At 53.6% G+C, this 16,958-nt stretch overlaps 1 protein-coding gene across 10 annotated transcripts in view; it reads left to right on the forward strand.

The window, feature by feature from the left end:
• The window catches only part of Kcnt1 (potassium sodium-activated channel subfamily T member 1), a 53,759-nt gene that overhangs the window by 15,588 nt on the left and 21,213 nt on the right, over positions 1-16,958 (forward strand). For 5 of the 10 annotated variants that reach the window (XM_076937594.1, XM_076937592.1, XM_076937593.1 and 2 more), the window contains exons 2-10: positions 9,008-9,087; positions 9,705-9,804; positions 11,988-12,044; positions 12,391-12,439; positions 13,318-13,377; positions 13,550-13,624; positions 13,692-13,775; positions 14,332-14,426; positions 15,606-15,786. In XM_076937594.1, coding sequence (XP_076793709.1) covers positions 9,008-9,087; positions 9,705-9,804; positions 11,988-12,044; positions 12,391-12,439; positions 13,318-13,377; positions 13,550-13,624; positions 13,692-13,775; positions 14,332-14,426; positions 15,606-15,786 — 781 coding nt within the window. Of the gene's footprint in view, positions 1-2,990; positions 3,033-9,007; positions 9,088-9,704; positions 9,805-11,987; positions 12,045-12,390; positions 12,440-13,317; positions 13,378-13,549; positions 13,625-13,691; positions 13,776-14,331; positions 14,427-15,605; positions 15,787-16,958 lie in introns of all 10 variants that reach the window. The other 5 variants (XM_076937599.1, XM_076937595.1, XM_076937596.1 and 2 more) reach the window with 2 other exon arrangements.

Consider the following 16,958-nt stretch of genomic DNA (forward strand, 5'->3'; position numbering starts at 1 on the left):
CAATTTTGCCCAGGCTTCATCTGAGCCCAGAGTACACACACAGCTGTAGCCACCTCTTCCAGGAAGCCCTCTCCCACTTGCATCTCTGCATGTGGCTGCCCTTGATCCTGTAGCCCACGAGCTGTGCTGCTGGCCCTTTAACAAGGATAGCCTCTCTCCCCTATATGCAGGGTCCTTGCCAACCTCCTTCTGTAGAGCAGAGAGAAGGGAGCTGCCTACCCAGCTGGGCCCAGGCAGCACCTGGGCCTGCAGCTGGCATCTTAACACCTGCTGTGGTGAGCAGTTGGGAGCCAAGGCAGATCCCGGCTGAGGAGGATGAGGCAGACTGTTCAAGTTTCCAGGCAAAATCATGGCCTGTGACTTGTCTTTGCCCTATTCTATGTCTGGACTGCTGCCCAGAAAAGTCAGAGCCTGCAGCCTCTCCACCACTAGGAAGGCAGCAAGGTGGAAAAGTATCTTCACAGCCCCACGCATGTCCACAGTGGTGGTGTGACTCTGTCCACATAGTTCCTGAAACACTGTGCTTTCTTACAAGTACAACAGGCTTGGGCCCTCTCACCCCACCCAACCTGAACTCTCGTTCTCCATCCCCCACTGAGGCTTAGAATGGTTGAGAAATGTAAGCTGGGGAGAAGGGAATCTATTTCAAAGTTTGGGAACCTAGAAAGGGCTGGGCCATTAGCAAACCTCTCAATGTGTCAGGTGCAAGGGCTCCTTCTAGCTCCTGGATCCACTTGACTTGGGCCCCCGAGGAGTCCTTCCCACCTGTACTCTCTGTGGACTCCCCCTCAACCCCATCTGCTTCCTCAGGGACTGGCTGAGCCAATCAGGGATGTAAGGAAGTTGTATGCCCAAGAAGAAGGAGCTGGAAGGTCAGGGCGTGAGGCCAAGCCTCTGCAGAGCAGGTCAGAGGCCACACCTGAGCTGTGCCCATGGGGCTGGGATTGGAGAGGTTGTCCCTACTGGCATATATTGGGAATCTCTAGCGGCTCCGAATGATGCTAGTGTATTTCATAGTCAGTAACAGGATCAAGAGAGTAGGTGTCCTGGGATGCTATGGTGACTATGTTATGGGTAGAATGCTACAAAAAGACCCTGGGAACAGAATTTTGGCAGCCTGGGCTAGCGGAGTCTCCATATCCCAGGAAGAGGGAGGGGCTTGAGGTTCCCACAGACATTGTCATGGGAATCTCAGGATCGGGAATCATCTGTCCTTTGACATCCCTGGGGTCTTAACGTAGAGGTGTAGAGGTGGGGAGAGCCGAGGGCGCCGATGCGGACTTGGGGCAGGGCCTGATGGATGCAAAGGCTTCACTCGGTCTAGGCCCTCTTTCCATCTCTAACAAGGCTCCAGAGAATAGCCGTTAGCATTGCTGTGTCCTCACAGGGTCTCCACTGGAGCCACCCCTTTGAGCCTGGCATAGTGACACTCTCAATGTACTGGGGACAGAGCTCAGGAGTAGAGGCTGGGGCGGGGGTGCCAGGAATCCCCCTCCCCAGTGGCACCCCAGCCTGCTTCTGACCTGGCTAGTCCTGAGGATTAAGGTCCCTACCTCCTGGCTTTGTGACCAACACCCAGGACTGTCTGTGTCTTCAGCCTTCTCACGGCCAACATGTATCTGCCTGGACCTGCACGCCAAGACCCCATCTTAACACCTCCTGACATCTACGTCCTTACCATTCTCCATCTTAGTGGGTCATGGCTTCACACTCCGGCCAAGTCTACCAACAGCCAGCCAGACTCCCTGTCCACACTCCCGTTCCCAGGATCTGCCCCTGACCATCATATGCCAGTGAGTCCCCCATGCCCCTCACAAAGGCCAGGGCAGCTTCTCAGGCTCGTACACTGTCTTGATGTTCTCCCGGGAAGGCTCCAGCTATCAGTCCAGTTGCAGGGAGCAGAGTCTCTCCCCCTCCCCAGCTGCACTCACCCAAGTATTCTTGGGCTTAGGAGATGATTCCCCTGGATCTTCCTTGCTGGGACTTTCTTGTCCTCCATGTCTAGAACCTCATGGTCCCCACAATATTCCAGGACCTTGGGTCCTCCCCTGACCACCAAGTGGCTCCTCTGAACAGCCTCCATACAGCCAGCACCCCTCACCCTTCCCAGACTCCCTGGTGCCTCACTCCCTACTCTGACAGGTGGACACACCCAGGGACCAGGAGGGGCTGCCTACTAGAATATGAAGCAGGATCCTGGCTCACAGAGGTCCCAATGGAGGTTGTACAGGGTGCCACCTGAGGTCTGTAGTGACCTTTGATGAATTCTTGTTTCCTCTCTTGGAAGATAGTTGCTTTGAAAATGGAGAGGGGCTCCACTGAAGTCCTTGGTTGGAGGGCTGACCCAGACTGCACACAGTCAACACTCAACACAGGCTGGTACTGCAGAATTCCTGATGCCCCTTCTTCATGGCCGGGTAGTCTAGGAAAACTCAAGATCAGGTTGTCTGGAGCTGGCCAGGTCCATTCCTCTGTCACCCAAGAAGCATCAGCTCCAAGTAGGAAACCAAGGGAGAGGCCATCCAAGGTTTACTGTGCCCAAATGTGACCCTGGATAGGAACTGCTCAGCTGGCTTCAGCTTCCTCAGTTACAGTGTTACTGTAAGGGTCACTGCTGGACACAGAGTCACAAAGATGCCTGAGGTAGGCTTAACACTGGATGAGAGAGAGGCAGATCCTTATCTCTTGACTAAAAGCAGGATCCTGTCCTCCCTGTGGCTGCCACTCCCTCTGGCCAGAATCCAGGGCCTGCATGTGCCAGCACCTGCAGTCTCTGCTGCTTTCTCCAACACAGAGGGGTAGGCCTGGCTTCCACCTGCCTTGCATGCTAGGCTGCCTGCCCTGACAATACCTATCATGCCTGGGGCTCCACAGATCACAGGTATGGGGACTTCAGGTATACCCCATTACTCTGAGATTCTGCCTGGAGCCCCAATATGGTCTTGGGACCTCATCCACCTTCTATGTTGATGTGTCCACTCTGTCTCCAGGCTTCATGTGGAAGATTTCAGCCTGGACTCTTCCCTTTCTCAGTAAGTGCTTCTTCACAGGGGAGGGACTGTCTCAGGGACAGATGGGTCCTCATGCCCTGAGAACCAGGCCCATGAGGAAAGCTACTCTTGTTCATTACCTTGGGCCACCAGCCAGCCAGGAACATGACAGTGTTGGTCAGAACTTTCAAGGACCAGCATGTGTTTCTTTTTCTGGGGTCTGGGGCTGAAGGCAAAGAGATTAATGGTCCTCTTGGAAAGAATCTGTGGACGGGAAATGGGCTCTCCAGGGGTGGGTGTCTGGTTTTAGTTACTTTTCTATTGCTGTAATAAAACACCACCACCAGGGCAACTTAAAGGAGAAAGAGTTGACTGGGCGAGTCCATGGCTATCGTGGTGGGGAACAGGCAGGCAGGCATGGTGCTGAGGCAGTAGATGAGAGCTTGTATCTTATGTTCAAGCATGAAGCAGAGAGAGCTAACTGGGAATGACATGGGCTTTTGAAACCCCAAAGCCTGCCCCCTGTAACACACCTCCTTCAACAATTTCAACAAGGCCATACCTCCCACCTTCCCAAACTGTTGGTGACTGGGACAAGGCATTCAAGTATGTGAGTCTACGCAGGTTCCTGGTGTTGATTTAAGTCCCTTCTTCATGGCAGAGTAGTCTAGGGAAACTCAAGGTCGGGTTACCTGGAACTGGCCAGGTACAGCCATTCTTTTTTTTTTTTAATTTATTTTTATTGGATATTATATTTACATTTCAGATTTTACCCCCTTATCCCCCTTCCCCCACCACCCAGGAACCTCCTATCTCAACCCCCCTCCTCATGCTTCTATGAGGATATGCACCCACCTACCCCCCCACTCCCACCTCCCCACCCTCGAATTCTCCCCCACATTCAAACCACCATAGTGCCTGAAGCCAGTGGCGTCCAGACCTTCAGCCTGATGACAGGATGCAGGTATGCCACCATGCCTGCATGGCCACAGTGTTCATGTATCCCAGAGCACACAGCCTAGCTCTTTTCTGCTTCCTATGTGCGTTGATGTCTCCAAGGGCCCAGTGCTGCTCTACTGGGTACCTCTCCATCTTCAGCTAAGAGTTAGGCCATGTGACAAAGACTTTGAGACTGGGGCAGCCAGAGCCCCTCAAGGAAGCCTGTTGTGGCTTGCTCCTGGGACCCAGATCCACCACTGTCAGAGTGGTCTCCAAGTAGGGTCTCGTCCGGCATTTCCATTGATGAAGGGGATTGGTAACCAGCATTTGCTCAGTGTTTCCAGCTACTGGCAGTTTGGGGTGCTTCCCTGCCACTGTGGTTCAGCCTATTATGACCCTGTAGCTGTGGGCTAGGTAGCTGGGGCCACAGTCTACACCTCCATCTCCTTGTTCAGGGCCCTGTGGTGCAGTAAAAAACAGGCGTGGACAGAGGTAACCACCGCGTGCAGTGCTCTGAGGAGCACTGGGCCTCAGTGCACCTGAGGGCCTCAGTGCACCTGAGGAGCTGGGCCTCAGACCTGGTAACAGTAGGAAGCAAGAACCTGTCTGTGGCTGCCTGTATCATAGGCTCCTCAGAGAGTCCCTGGGTCCAAAGAAAGCTGCCTTGCCAGGAAAGTTAGTGTTAGTTTGAGAAGCCAGTACCCTTTTCCCAGGCCACACTGGATCTCTTCTCTCAGTTTCCCAGGTGGACCTTGAAGACCCATACCTGGCTAGCCCAACTCTGCTGCCTGCCCCCAGGCTGTATAGGGCTGAAGCCTGAAGCATTCTAAGGGGCCTTTCTAGGGAGCCATAGTCCCCAAGGATGATCCAGAGCCACAGGAATGTGCTACAGATAGATTTCCACTGGACTCCCCTGAGGATTATGAAGGCTTGGGGTTGTAGGAGCATCAGGTCTCTTTCCACTCGGCCAGCCCTCTGAAGATGCAGGGAGGAGCAGGTTTGAGTTGCCCCTGGGAGCCTGTTATTGGGCCCTTCTTACCCACTTACCAAAGCAGCCAGTACCATAACTGTGCTCTCTAGCCCCGCACCAAGGTGGGTCATGTATTTTACTCTGGCTCAGACTGGTGGTTGGGCCTATGCCTACCCAAGGTCTGTGGGCATGGCTGGTGTGTGTGCAGCCAGTCTGTGAGTTTTCAGTGTGATGTACTGAATGATCTAGGCCTGAGATGGCTTTCTGGTTGCGTTGACTTTGACCCCATGGGGTGCTGCTGGTCCTGGACCCCATACCCATCCTCTCTCTGAGCTCAATCCCAAGGGACACAGTGGGATACATCTTACCTTCACCATTAATAAAATACTTGCCTCTGTCAGGTACTCTGTGATACTGGGGATAGGGAGCATCATTGTTCCCAGTGAGGAAGCTAAAGTCAGGCAAGAGGCAGAGCCTGCATCTCTCCAGTTTCCCAGTGGCCACGGGCTCTCCATCCTTACACTCTGTGACTCCCAGGAGCTTCATGTGTCCCACTGTGTCCCTTGGGAATGAGCTCAGAGAAAGGATGGGCATGGGGCCTGGGACCAGCAGCACACCATGGGGTCAAAGTCAATGTAACCAGAAAGCCATCAAAAGGCCTAGATCATATAGGTCCAAAGGTGTCTGTGAGCAGAGGCTGTAAGAAGTACAGGCCATCCATAAACTCCCTCTGCTCTCACAGGGCTGTGCCCTGTGTCTTCATCTATGGCAGATCAAACCTGGTGTCTTAAACATAGGTTGGAGTAAAATGGATGGTTTTAATCCCTGCTTTGTGTGGTGCTAGAGGAAGTGGGTGGCCACAGGTCATTAAAATTTAAAAGTAAAAAAGAATTCATTGATTTCTCGGGCATTATACAGCTCTGACTTCAAGGGAGGCAGGCAGGCCTGTGGCTCCTCCTGGAAGACACCTTCAGCCGTGGGTGGGCACTACCCACAAAACACCTGGGGCCATCCATACAAATGGGTGTTGTCAGCCTAATAGGCAGCCCTGCTGGGAGGTGGTGGTGTTCTGCTCATGGGTGGCATTAGTCAGGGTCAGCCTGGTCCGGGGAGGATGCCATTAGCCAGGTCAGCTTTCTGGAGCTGGGCGAGGATGCCAACAGGGGCAGTGTTGAGTGTCACAAGCCGTTCAGTGAGCAGCACAGGGCCTGGCGGCTTCTTGGTCTTTACAGGCTGCTGAGTTTTCTGATCTCAAGATGCTGCTGGGAAGATGACAAGAAAGACGGGAGGCCTCAAGGGCCCAGGACCCCGGAAAGTGAAGGTGGAAGTGACCATGGGCATGGTGGAGAGCTGGGCACTCAAGAGACCTAGGGGCCGTGGTCAGACATGTGGAAAGCAGCAGGGGACAACCAACAAGAATGTCCCATGAGAATGTCTAGTGAGATGGGGCAGCAGAGTACAGGAACAGAGGGAGGGCCAGGGTTCTGTCCTTCCCCAGATGGGGTTCCCTGTGGTTGGAGAGGAAACATTGGTGGGTCAGCCATGGATAAGTCTGCCCAAGGGAAGTGTGTGAGTCCACAGTGAATAGCCACCCCAGCCACTGGGGGCACACCCATGGCAGGTAGAATTTGGTGCCTTGATCTGGCAGATTGTAGAAGACTCCTGTGACCATCCCTGTTTAGGGACGGCATGGGAGTAAGCCAAAGATGGGGGAGAGGAACCACAGTGGGCAGAAAGGCTGTGGTCTAGGCCCTAAGGGAGATGGAGACAGGCTGCCACCTTTGCCTAGCAAAAATCTTGGCCACCTGCTGAGGGCCCTGTGGGGCTGAGCAGGTGAGAAGAGCTTTATTGAGGCCTTTATTATAGAGGAGGTGGGTGGACAGGAGAGGGGTTCATGAGCTCCTTACATGCTTTTAGGACACAGGTGACCCCTCAGGCCCCGTGACAGTGACTTCTCTGCCCCCATCCCCATCCAGCCTGTCTACCTTGCCTCAGGCACCTTCAAAGAGAAAGTTGCACAGCTGACTCTCCAGAGTCACTCAAGTACAGTGTCCTATCTGGCCTCCAGCTCCTAGCACCGAATTAAAAAAATAAATTGTGCTGCCATATAGGGTATAGTTTTGCACTAGATATAGCCTGGTACACCAGGGCACTGTGGGGACACGGTGGTGTATTCTGGATAAAGTGGGGTGCAGAGATGTGTTGTGGCATGGTGGGTGTGCTGGACAATGTGGGGCATGAAGCTTGCTGGTGTACAGTGTAGTTTGTGGGGCATGCAGGGATATATGCTGGGATAGAAGGGTGTATTGAGGGACAGTGAGGTGCTTGGTAAAGTGAGGTTCAGAAGTATAGTGGGATACGCTGAGGTACACAAGCCATTAGCACTGGGCTGGCCCCTACTTGCCTACGGGAAGCTTGGCTTGCTGTGAGGTCCAGGGTAGATCAAGTCATGGTCCTGCACCAATGGTACCTTGTCCCAAGCAAGATGACCAGGCCCTTGAACACTTAGGGAATTCTGTGACCAGCAGAGCCGCTGTGACCTGGGCCCCTCCCCAGCCAGGGACAGGACATCAGAGCAAGGCTGCTGAGCACACCAGGCTTTAGGGTATGCTGACTGGTGTTTTAACAATATTTTATTATACTTTATATATATACTTTTTTTATATATATACTTTTTTTTTGGCATGTGCTTGTTGGGACAGGCATGTACCATACCATGCATGTGAAGATTGGTGCAGCTCTCTCCACCATGTTGGGACCTGGGGTCAAACTCAGGTCTCTGATAGCGACTAGTTAAAACACTTTGGGGGCTGTTGGAATAGTCAGTGCTAGCCAGGCACTGACATTAAACCCTCCAACTGTCTTGACAGAGCCAGTACCTGATGAGAGGAAAGCAGTGTTAGGATCTACATGCTCCCCCTGGGTTTGGTGCCCCCTTCCCCAGGAGACGGTAACAGTGAGTGGGAAATAGCAGAAACAAGTCAGCTGATGTTTGTCTCCTGTGCCTACAGAGAGGCAGCAACCTCTTCTTGGAGGGTCCTTCCAGGCAGCAAAACAAGCCTGCAGGGCACCCTGTCCCTCTACCCTCTGAGTTGTGACCCTACACTGCCCTATGGTCCCTGGTGCTGTGTTCCATCTCATTACATCCTGGGGACATTGCAGCCTGTTGGGGAGGATGTTCTGATAGGAGCCCTGTGTCCGTCACAGTGAGCCTTGGTCCACTCAAGGATACATGATTGCCCCAGTTCACAGGGAAAAATGCTGCAAGCTGGCCACACCTGCTACAGGAGTCCAGGCTCCAAACTCGAACTCCTCCCATTCTTCCTATATCAGCACTGATGTTTCGTCTCCAGCTTCAGAATGGGTTGGGTAGGGCAGGGCCACATCTGAGGCTGGGGGATTGAGAACAGAGGCTTATCTTCCCTTAGCCACAGTTATTCTCAGTGAACACACGACTCTTCCTGGGTGTGGCACTGGGGCATCAGTGAACAGTGAAGAACTCACTCTCTATTTACACTGGGTGATCTTAGGACCTCAGAGAGCGTGGGTGTGGCCACACCTCAGAGGCTGGCCTGCGTGTGGTGCCATGGGCAGTGGAGGATGGAGTATAGAAGGCTGATGACCAGGCCCACAGGATGGGAAGAGGGACAGTTTACAGATGATTTCTTCCTCCTGACCCTCCTGACCATCCTCCAGATATGATTACAGGCCTCAGAACACAAACCCCAGAGGTCACCAGACGTAATGACTGTGAGTTCCTGTTTAGGAGCTTTTACATTTATTAAGATTTGAGCACCCAATGCCCAGAGCACTGTGGCTGCTGTAGCCGGGATCTCCTTAGGGCCTGGAGGGCTCTGGATGTTGAGCAGATAGTACACCAGTGGCTGCAGGTGTACTCAGGGGAGGCTTTGGGAGGACCATTTGGCTGCATCAGAAACAGACCTTGATGGTCCAAAGTAGGGACATTGTCCCTCCCAAGTTCCTCTCTGCTCATGTGGTTTGAAAGAACTCAGTTGGGCTTGGGGCTCGGCTCCTGGCTTGAGGGTCCAGCTCCTGCCTTGGGCCTGAACGCCCTGACCCTAAGCCCAGGCTTCCTCTCCTCCCTCAGGGTTCAGGTGGAGTTCTATGTCAATGAGAACACCTTCAAAGAACGGCTCAAACTGTTCTTCATCAAAAACCAAAGATCCAGTGAGTCAGGGGCCTGGCATGCTCTGGGTGGAGGGGATGGGCAGGGACTGGCAGTTCAGGAAGAGGTCCCAACTATGTGGGCAGAGGGAAAAGGTCACCTGGGCATCCCAGGGAAGCCCAGCATGTTGAGACATGGCCCCCATGCTGGACCCTGAGCTGAACTGGGCTAGGTTGTCCACAGAAGCCAGCTGAGTCACCTCCCCTCTGTCACTCCAGACCCCCTAGGGATCCCCAACTCCATGCTTCCCCTCCTCCTTCCCAACTTTAAGCTTGACCACTCTGGACCTACCTGGGATGCAAGAAGGGGCTTGGAGGTAAGGCTATGGCTCCACGTCCCCTAAATCGAATCCCATGAGTGAAGTGGTCTTAGAAAATCCCCTGTACCCTAATGCCCTGCATCCCCAAGCCTCTGCACTGAAAGCCTCAGTGCCTTTTCTACAGTGGTCAGATGGGTCTGGCAGGGGGAGGTTAGTATAGATACATCTGTCCTCTGCATCTAGAATACAAGTGGAGGTGTCTATGGGGGAACCACTTCAGGAGGGAGCTGTTGAGAGCCCCCAGCAGAGGGGGCGGGCATGCTCCTTGATGCTCCTGCCCTGATGTGCCTCTCCTAACAGGCCTGAGGATCCGGCTGTTCAACTTCTCCCTCAAGCTCCTCACCTGCCTGCTGTATATCGTCCGTGTCCTGCTCGACAACCCAGACCAGGGCATCGGATGGTGGGTGACCTGTAGGGCTGGGGCTGGGGTCCTGAGGCTGAGCCTTCCCATTGAGTTCCACTGGCATTACAGGAATCTGTATGGGAGACTTGTGAGCAGCACCTCACCAGACTCCCAAGAAGCCCTGTCACAAGAGCCTTGTGGGTCTTCCCTTCTCCCAGTATGACCTTGTCCCCAAGTCATGCCTAGGGCCACTCAGTCTAGCCCAGGATGGTAACTGGGTTGGTGTGAAGATAGGGTACCAGGGTAGAGCTGTGCTTGCAGCCACCGTGTGTTTCAACCACCTGGAGGAAGAGGTGTCTGCTAGCAAGTGTCCGTATAGGAGCCCAGCTGATGAGGCTGACAGTTCTTCCTCTGAAGTTTTCTCTCTGGTCCTCCCACTGCCCTGCCTGCTGTGAGATGCTATGCTGTTTCCCAGCCCATATCCTGTCCGGTGCCATTGTCTTCCCTGAAAGCCGCCGGCCTCCCTGTGCCTGGGGATGCCTGGGGATGCCTTAGCATGCTTCTGGCTCATCCCTGGGCTGATCCAGACTGCCCTCGCTGCCAGGATTGTCCTGAATTGTGTCCTGTGGGGCTTGGAAGCTGGGTCCTGGACCACCTGTATGCTTGTCTCTCCTGCTTCCTACCCTGTTCCTTCTATTTTCTCTATTCTGTGCTGAGGTGACACCCCTCCCCAAATCTGAGTTCTGCATCCCTCACCTCTTGGTTTCCCTCATCCCTCTGGGGATGCTGTGCTTGACCCTTCCCTTTGCTGGTTACTTCCACTGAGTCCTGTTTTTTTGAGCTCCTTTGGCCTCTGATTTGCATACCAGCAGATCTGACAAGTGAGCTCAGATGCCAAAGGACTCCTTAGTCAGAGCTTGGGGTTTGAGTGCCTGAGCTGCTGGGGTCCCATAAATCTCCAGGCAGGAGGCTGGATGCTGGAGCCTGTGTGCAAAGTTTTACTGAATTCCTTTCTTCATTTGTTGTCCACTTTCAGAACAGAAACCGTCACAGGCTATTGAGAACAAACCTTTTATTACTGTCCAGGTCAGAGGATGGAAGAGTCTCTATAGTTGTTTGAGGACAAACAGAGGTTATAGCTGACTCAAAACACTTTTCTGGGTCTGTTTCACCTTTTCCAAGTCCAAAAGCTCAGGACTTCTGTGTCCACCTCCCTAGAGAACCCAAGTCCATCATGTCTGTCACTAGCAGGGATAGTAGGGGTGGGTAGTTGATGAATATTTAGGTGGTGGATGGATAAATGAATGATGGACAGTATACAGCTGGATGAGTAGATGGTTGGGTGGATAGATGCGTGGGTAGTTGGATAGCTAGGAGGCGGGATGCAGAGTAGGTGTCGGACAAGAGGATGCATCAATAGATGGATACATGAATTACAGATCAGATGATGATGGGTAGATGGATGCATGGACCATAGATGAGGTGAAGGATGGATAGGTGAGTGATTGATGATGAAAGGTAAGTAGATAGATGGAGAAGACGGTGAGAGAGAGGGTCGGTGCATAGCTCAAAGACTTCTTTGGGTGCTGAGGAGTCTAACAGCCCCAATAAGGCTTGGGTAAAAAGTAGGTCCATGCAAGAGGAGAGGCTAGGAGCTGCCCCCTTCTGGGTTCTGTGAGCAGCAAGGTCCCAGTGGTAACTGAGCCTGGTGCTGGTTCTGGACTGGAACAGAACTAGCATATTGGCAATGCCCTGCTTCTTCTCATCAGTTGGTTCCAAGATGCTTGGATATGCTTATCTTCAAGTGGTTTGGGGATGGCCATTACTGATGCTTCTCCTTAAGCTAGGAACATTCTTTGGGGCTCTCAGGAACTATCCAGGCTTGTCCAGGGAGCTCTGACCTCCAGAGGGCGTAAGAGTTCACACTAGGACTTCTGTGGTTGTGCGGGGTGGCCCTCCCTGGAGCTTGTTGTCCTCAACCCCCCCCCCCCCCCAGAGCAGTACCACACTGCAGGGCCCAGATCTCCAGTCGGGGATGTGTTCTCTATCCTTCTTGGTTAGAGGGCCTCCCTACATGGTCACTGCATGCCAGGGAGGCTCCTTACATGTTAGAGCACCAGTTCCAATTGAGGCATATGGTGGGCCCTGCGTGAGAAAATGGGGTCCTTTCCTTTCACCCTGAGCACATGGTATTAGCCCTGGAAGTCTGTGGCTGGGCCAGTGCTTTTGTCTCTTCACAGCTGGGGCTGCACGAAGTATAACTACACTTTCAATGGCTCGTCCTCTGAGTTCCACTGGTGAGTTTGCTCCCGGCTCCCATTTGTCAGGCCACACTGGGCCAGGGTGAGAGCTCAACCGTCCAGCTCTAGTGGAGCCAATGCCCAGTCTCAGTCTGAGGTCCATCCAGTTCTCTGGGACATGCTCAGCAGCACCCTAGCACACTGGCTGAAGCCAGCCGCTGCGGCTGCTCTCCTGCTCTCTGTCTGAGGGGCAGACTTAGAAGTGAACAGTCAGGTCCTCCACTCACCCTCCACATCTGGCCACTGGGCTCTCACTACCTTGGTGACATTCTTCTGAAGCCTGAAGAGGAAATGCCCTGGCAGTTGTAACCCTGTCCGGGGCTCACCTCACATCTTTTCCTAGGGCTCCCATCCTGTGGGTGGAGAGGAAAATGGCACTGTGGGTGATCCAGGTGAGTCCCAACCCAGCTCTCCTTGCGCAGTAAGACTGCTCCTATGGGCTCAGTAAGGAGAGGGCTCAGGTTAAGAGAGCCAAGGTCCCATGTTCAGTGAGCAGGGGACTCAGGCCCACTAAGTAAACAGACTTAGGCTCAGTAAGGCCTAACAACTCTTACTCTGATTTTCCCAGAGACTTCTGAGAGCATACTACTCCCCTTCATCGCTTTCTAGGTTAGAACCTGTCCTTCCTGCTGTCTGTCTTTACCTAATCCCATCCTAACTATCTTCCTTTAAACTAGAAGTGGGGGTCAGTAACTCAGGTGAGCTTCTGAGAGGTCTTCCCCAGCTCTGTCTCAGTCCTATGGGTCCCCAGCCTGTAGGATCCTGTAGGACTCACAGAAGCCTGTAGTGAGGCTCCATCCCTACACAGGGCCCAAGGAGTACTGCCAACTAAGCTCCACCCCCTCACCACTGGCTCCACCTCCTGAGGTTCCCCACCCCTCCTGCCTCATCTGTCCTGATGGTCCACAGGGTGCCTCAAAATGGCAGGGACAGAGTCTGGACTGCCCTCTACCCTAGCCAGGGCCTAGAGCAGTTACTGCAGTTAAGCCTTCAAGTCTTTCTAATCAAGACCATCTTACTTCAGCATCAAGGATACAGGCAGCCCTGTACGCGCGTGCGCACACACGGACACATGCACACATGCACAAATACATGTGAGTACACACACAGAGACACACACTCACACACATGCATGCATGTACACATACAGACACATGCATGTGAGCACACATGTATACCCAGCTTTCTTAGGACTTTGTTTTCTGAGTCCCTCATAGGTCCGGCCCTGTTCCCAGATCTGCTCCAAGTCTCTTTGCTTTTCTTCACTCAGGTCATTGTGGCCACAATAAGCTTCTTAGAGACCATGCTCCTCATTTACCTCAGCTACAAAGTGAGTCCCTCCCTGTGCCCACCCTGCCCTGAGTCCCAATCCCCATGAATCCCTAATTCAAAGACTGTCCACTCCCAAACTCCCAGCCCCCTTTCCTGACCCTGACTGCCCTATGGTCCTGCACCTCCCCCCACCCACCCACCCCCGACTCTGAAGTCCCTCTGTTCCCCAGGGCAACATCTGGGAGCAGATCTTCCATGTGTCTTTTGTCTTGGAGATGATCAACACACTGCCCTTCATCATCACGGTGGGTGAGCCCCAGCCCCAAGTTCTGCTCCCCAAACCCCGCCTGACCTCTCCCCCACACACCACAGGTCTTCTGGCCACCTCTTCGGAACCTGTTCATCCCTGTGTTTCTCAACTGCTGGCTGGCCAAGCATGCGCTGGAGAACATGATCGTAAGTGCGGTCCGGCCCTTGCCATCTCCAGGAGAACACTTTTCCCACCTGCTAGCTGCACCAGGCAGTGGCCCAGAGAGTGCATTCCAGTCCAGCCTTGAGCTTCCTCTTTCTGTGGAGACAGCTTTTCCAGGGCTAAGAAGCTGGGACAGGGTGTACGGGTGTGAGCAAGCAGGACCAGAGCTGGGCCACAGAACCAGCACCAGGAGAATGCAGGTTCCAACTACCCCTGTAGCTAGGCTCTGTTGGTTGTCCAAGGTTACCCATCCTGTAAATGAAAGCCAGATGACAGCTATCTCCCTGGTGGCCTGCCCCCTCCTGGCCAGTCACCCTGACTCAGCCCTGTCCCCGTTGCACAGTGACATCAGTTTTGAAGAAAAGGCTTATCTGCCCTCTGGCATATCTTGCATGGCTTATTCTGAGACCAAGCTGAGGTCAGGGTGACCAGCACAGGGCAAGGTTGCCTGTAACCCTCTCCTAGGATGGAAGTGTGCGCAGACCTCTGCTTATTAAGCATCAGGGTATCTGTGGGTTCTGATGGCTGCATTCTCTGCAGAATGACTTCCACCGTGCCATCCTGCGTACACAGTCAGCCATGTTCAACCAGGTGCTCATCCTGTTCTGCACCCTGCTGTGCCTGGTCTTCACAGGGTGAGTGCCTAGACATCTCACAGTCCCATCAGTGGCCATGGCTAGCACACTCCTCAAGCAGACTTCAAGCCTAGAAGACAGGCCAAGGAGTGGTAACAGATGGGACACAAAGCTGACTGTAGAACTTAGGTCCACACATTTGTGTCCAGAGCTCAGGGACACAATGGCCCAACATCTGAACTTGAAAGTGTCCTGCTCAGCTGTCTGTGTTCGCAACTCTGAAGGGATCTGGCCTCTGGGCTGTGTGGGGATTGGGAGCCTTTGGTTTTATGTGCAGTTGAGAATGGAGTCTAGGGCCGGGCAGTGGTGGCGCACGCCTTTAATCCCAGCACTTGGGAGGCAGAGGCAGGCGGATTTCTGAGTTCGAGGACAGCCTGGTCTACAGAGTGAGTTCCAGGATAGCCAGGGCTACACAGAGAAACCCTGTCTCAAAAAAAAAAAAAAAAAAAAAAAAGAAAAGAAAAAAAGAAAAAGAAAGAAAGAAAGAAAAAGGAAAAAAGGAGACTGGAGTCTAGAAGCAGCCAGGGTCTTTTGGAGGGTCACCTAAAGTGGGAAGCTTCTGGCCACATGGGCAAACCTGCCAGCTTCCTGCTTCTGCCTGTGGAGTGGTCCTGCTCCACATCTTCAAGAGGCCTGGTCACCTCCTGCTATCCTTCAGGCAAGAATGACTGGCTACGGATGGCTGCCTGGCCGAGAGGACAGCTTGGCAAGCCTTGGGGGTAGGAACTGCTGCTGCTTGTAGCAGTCCCACCCATCACTGATGCAGCCACACGCCTTTGCTACCTAAGGCTACCCCCTCACCATTGCAGCCCCATCGCCTTACTGCTGATCAGGATGGGCAGCTTTCCCAGGCTCAGACTTAAACTCGGTGCCAGAGGCCCAAGGTCTGCCTGTGGGTGCTGGGCATCCATGCCAGTCACCTGTATCCTGATGATCACGGATGCATCACTCGGGTCCTAGATGACAGGGTCCCCTGCAGTAGTAGAACCTTACCTCTCTGAGATGAGGGAAGGTAGAAAGGTCCTGTTTCCCTGTCCACAGCAGCCAACTCAGGCAGCCCCACTCCACAGTGCAGCCCTGTCTCTTTCCATTCACTTCCTCCCATCCATGGCCCCAGCCCCTGTCCCCACTGCTGCAGCCCCTCCCCCACTGCTGCAGCCCTGCTCTTCCTGTTTCTAGGACCTGTGGGATCCAGCACCTGGAGCGGGCAGGCGGCAACTTGAACCTGCTGACCTCCTTCTACTTCTGCATTGTGACTTTCTCAACCGTGGGCTTCGGTGATGTGACGCCCAAGATCTGGCCATCCCAGCTCCTGGTGGTCATCCTGATCTGTGTCACCCTCGTGGTGCTCCCACTGCAGGTGCGCGCATGCTCAGCACAGGGACATCAGGAGGCACTGCCTGGGGAGTGACAAAGGGCAGGAGGGTCCATGGGGGTTGTGAACACATGTTGGAAGGCCATTCCTGGGGAGCACTGAAGCCAGAGATGCCTGGTCTGTGGGTCACTGCACAGGTTCTTCCTTGACTCTGGTAAACAGTGAGGTGGTGTTCTGCACAGGAGCAACCCTGGAGCACAGGCTTTTCCTTCCTGAGGGTCTTAGGTACACGTGACCTTAGGTACACGTGACCCCTTACCTATGCAGAGACACACTGTGAGGGTGAAATTCACCCTCTTTCCCAACCACAGCTTCAGGGCTGCCCCTGAGCTCTGCCCTTGGGCTACTCTCCCATTTGGATGGGGCACTGAGCCCAAGCCCAGAAGGCAGCTCCCTACTTCTTCCTGAAAGAACTGCCTGCCTCTCCACTGCCCCGTCCAGCGTATGCTGCACTGAAAGCCCAAGGCGTGCTAATCCCACCCCTTTCCCACCACTGTCCCTCCATTTATCCCACCTGCTGCCTTCTCTGTGTCCAGAAGCTGGTGTTGGAGCGTTCTGCTCACAGCTGCTGGTCTGGGACCTTGTCCCTCACCTTACTGAAGGGCCCTGCCCTTCTCCAGTTGAGGTTTTAATGAGGTCTAATGCACCGAACTTCCCCTTGACAGTTTCGTCTTACCTAAAAGGACCATAACCTCCCTCAATCACAAGTCTGTTTTCTTGCAAAAGTTTAGGGTTAGCTTCTCACACAGAGGGCCAAGCCCGCCCAGAATAGCACATGTATGGTAAAATGGAATGGCTCTGCCTAAGCCCCGTGCACACCCCTTCATCCCTCCAACAGTATTTCCACTCCTGAGGCGCTATATACAATACTCTGGAAGGTATCTCCAACCCTCTCTCCTGTTCAGAAGCTTCTTGGCTCCTTGCTATTCTGCATAATTGACAGACCAGGCCTCTGGTAGTGTCCACCTGTAACCTCAGCCTTCAGGGGTTCAAGATCAACTCCCCGTATGAGGATTTTATTGACACGTGTGCCAAGGAACAGGTTGTGGCTTGTTAGACTTTAGCATTTCCTAGCAAGTCCCTGACATTCCTGGGGCTTTGCAAAGTTCTGGAGCTTGCTTATAAACCAGGCTAGCCTCAAACTCAGAGATCCTCCT

Source organism: Arvicanthis niloticus, chromosome 6 (assembly GCF_011762505.2).
Source record: "Arvicanthis niloticus isolate mArvNil1 chromosome 6, mArvNil1.pat.X, whole genome shotgun sequence".
Lineage (NCBI taxonomy): Eukaryota > Metazoa > Chordata > Mammalia > Rodentia > Muridae > Arvicanthis > Arvicanthis niloticus.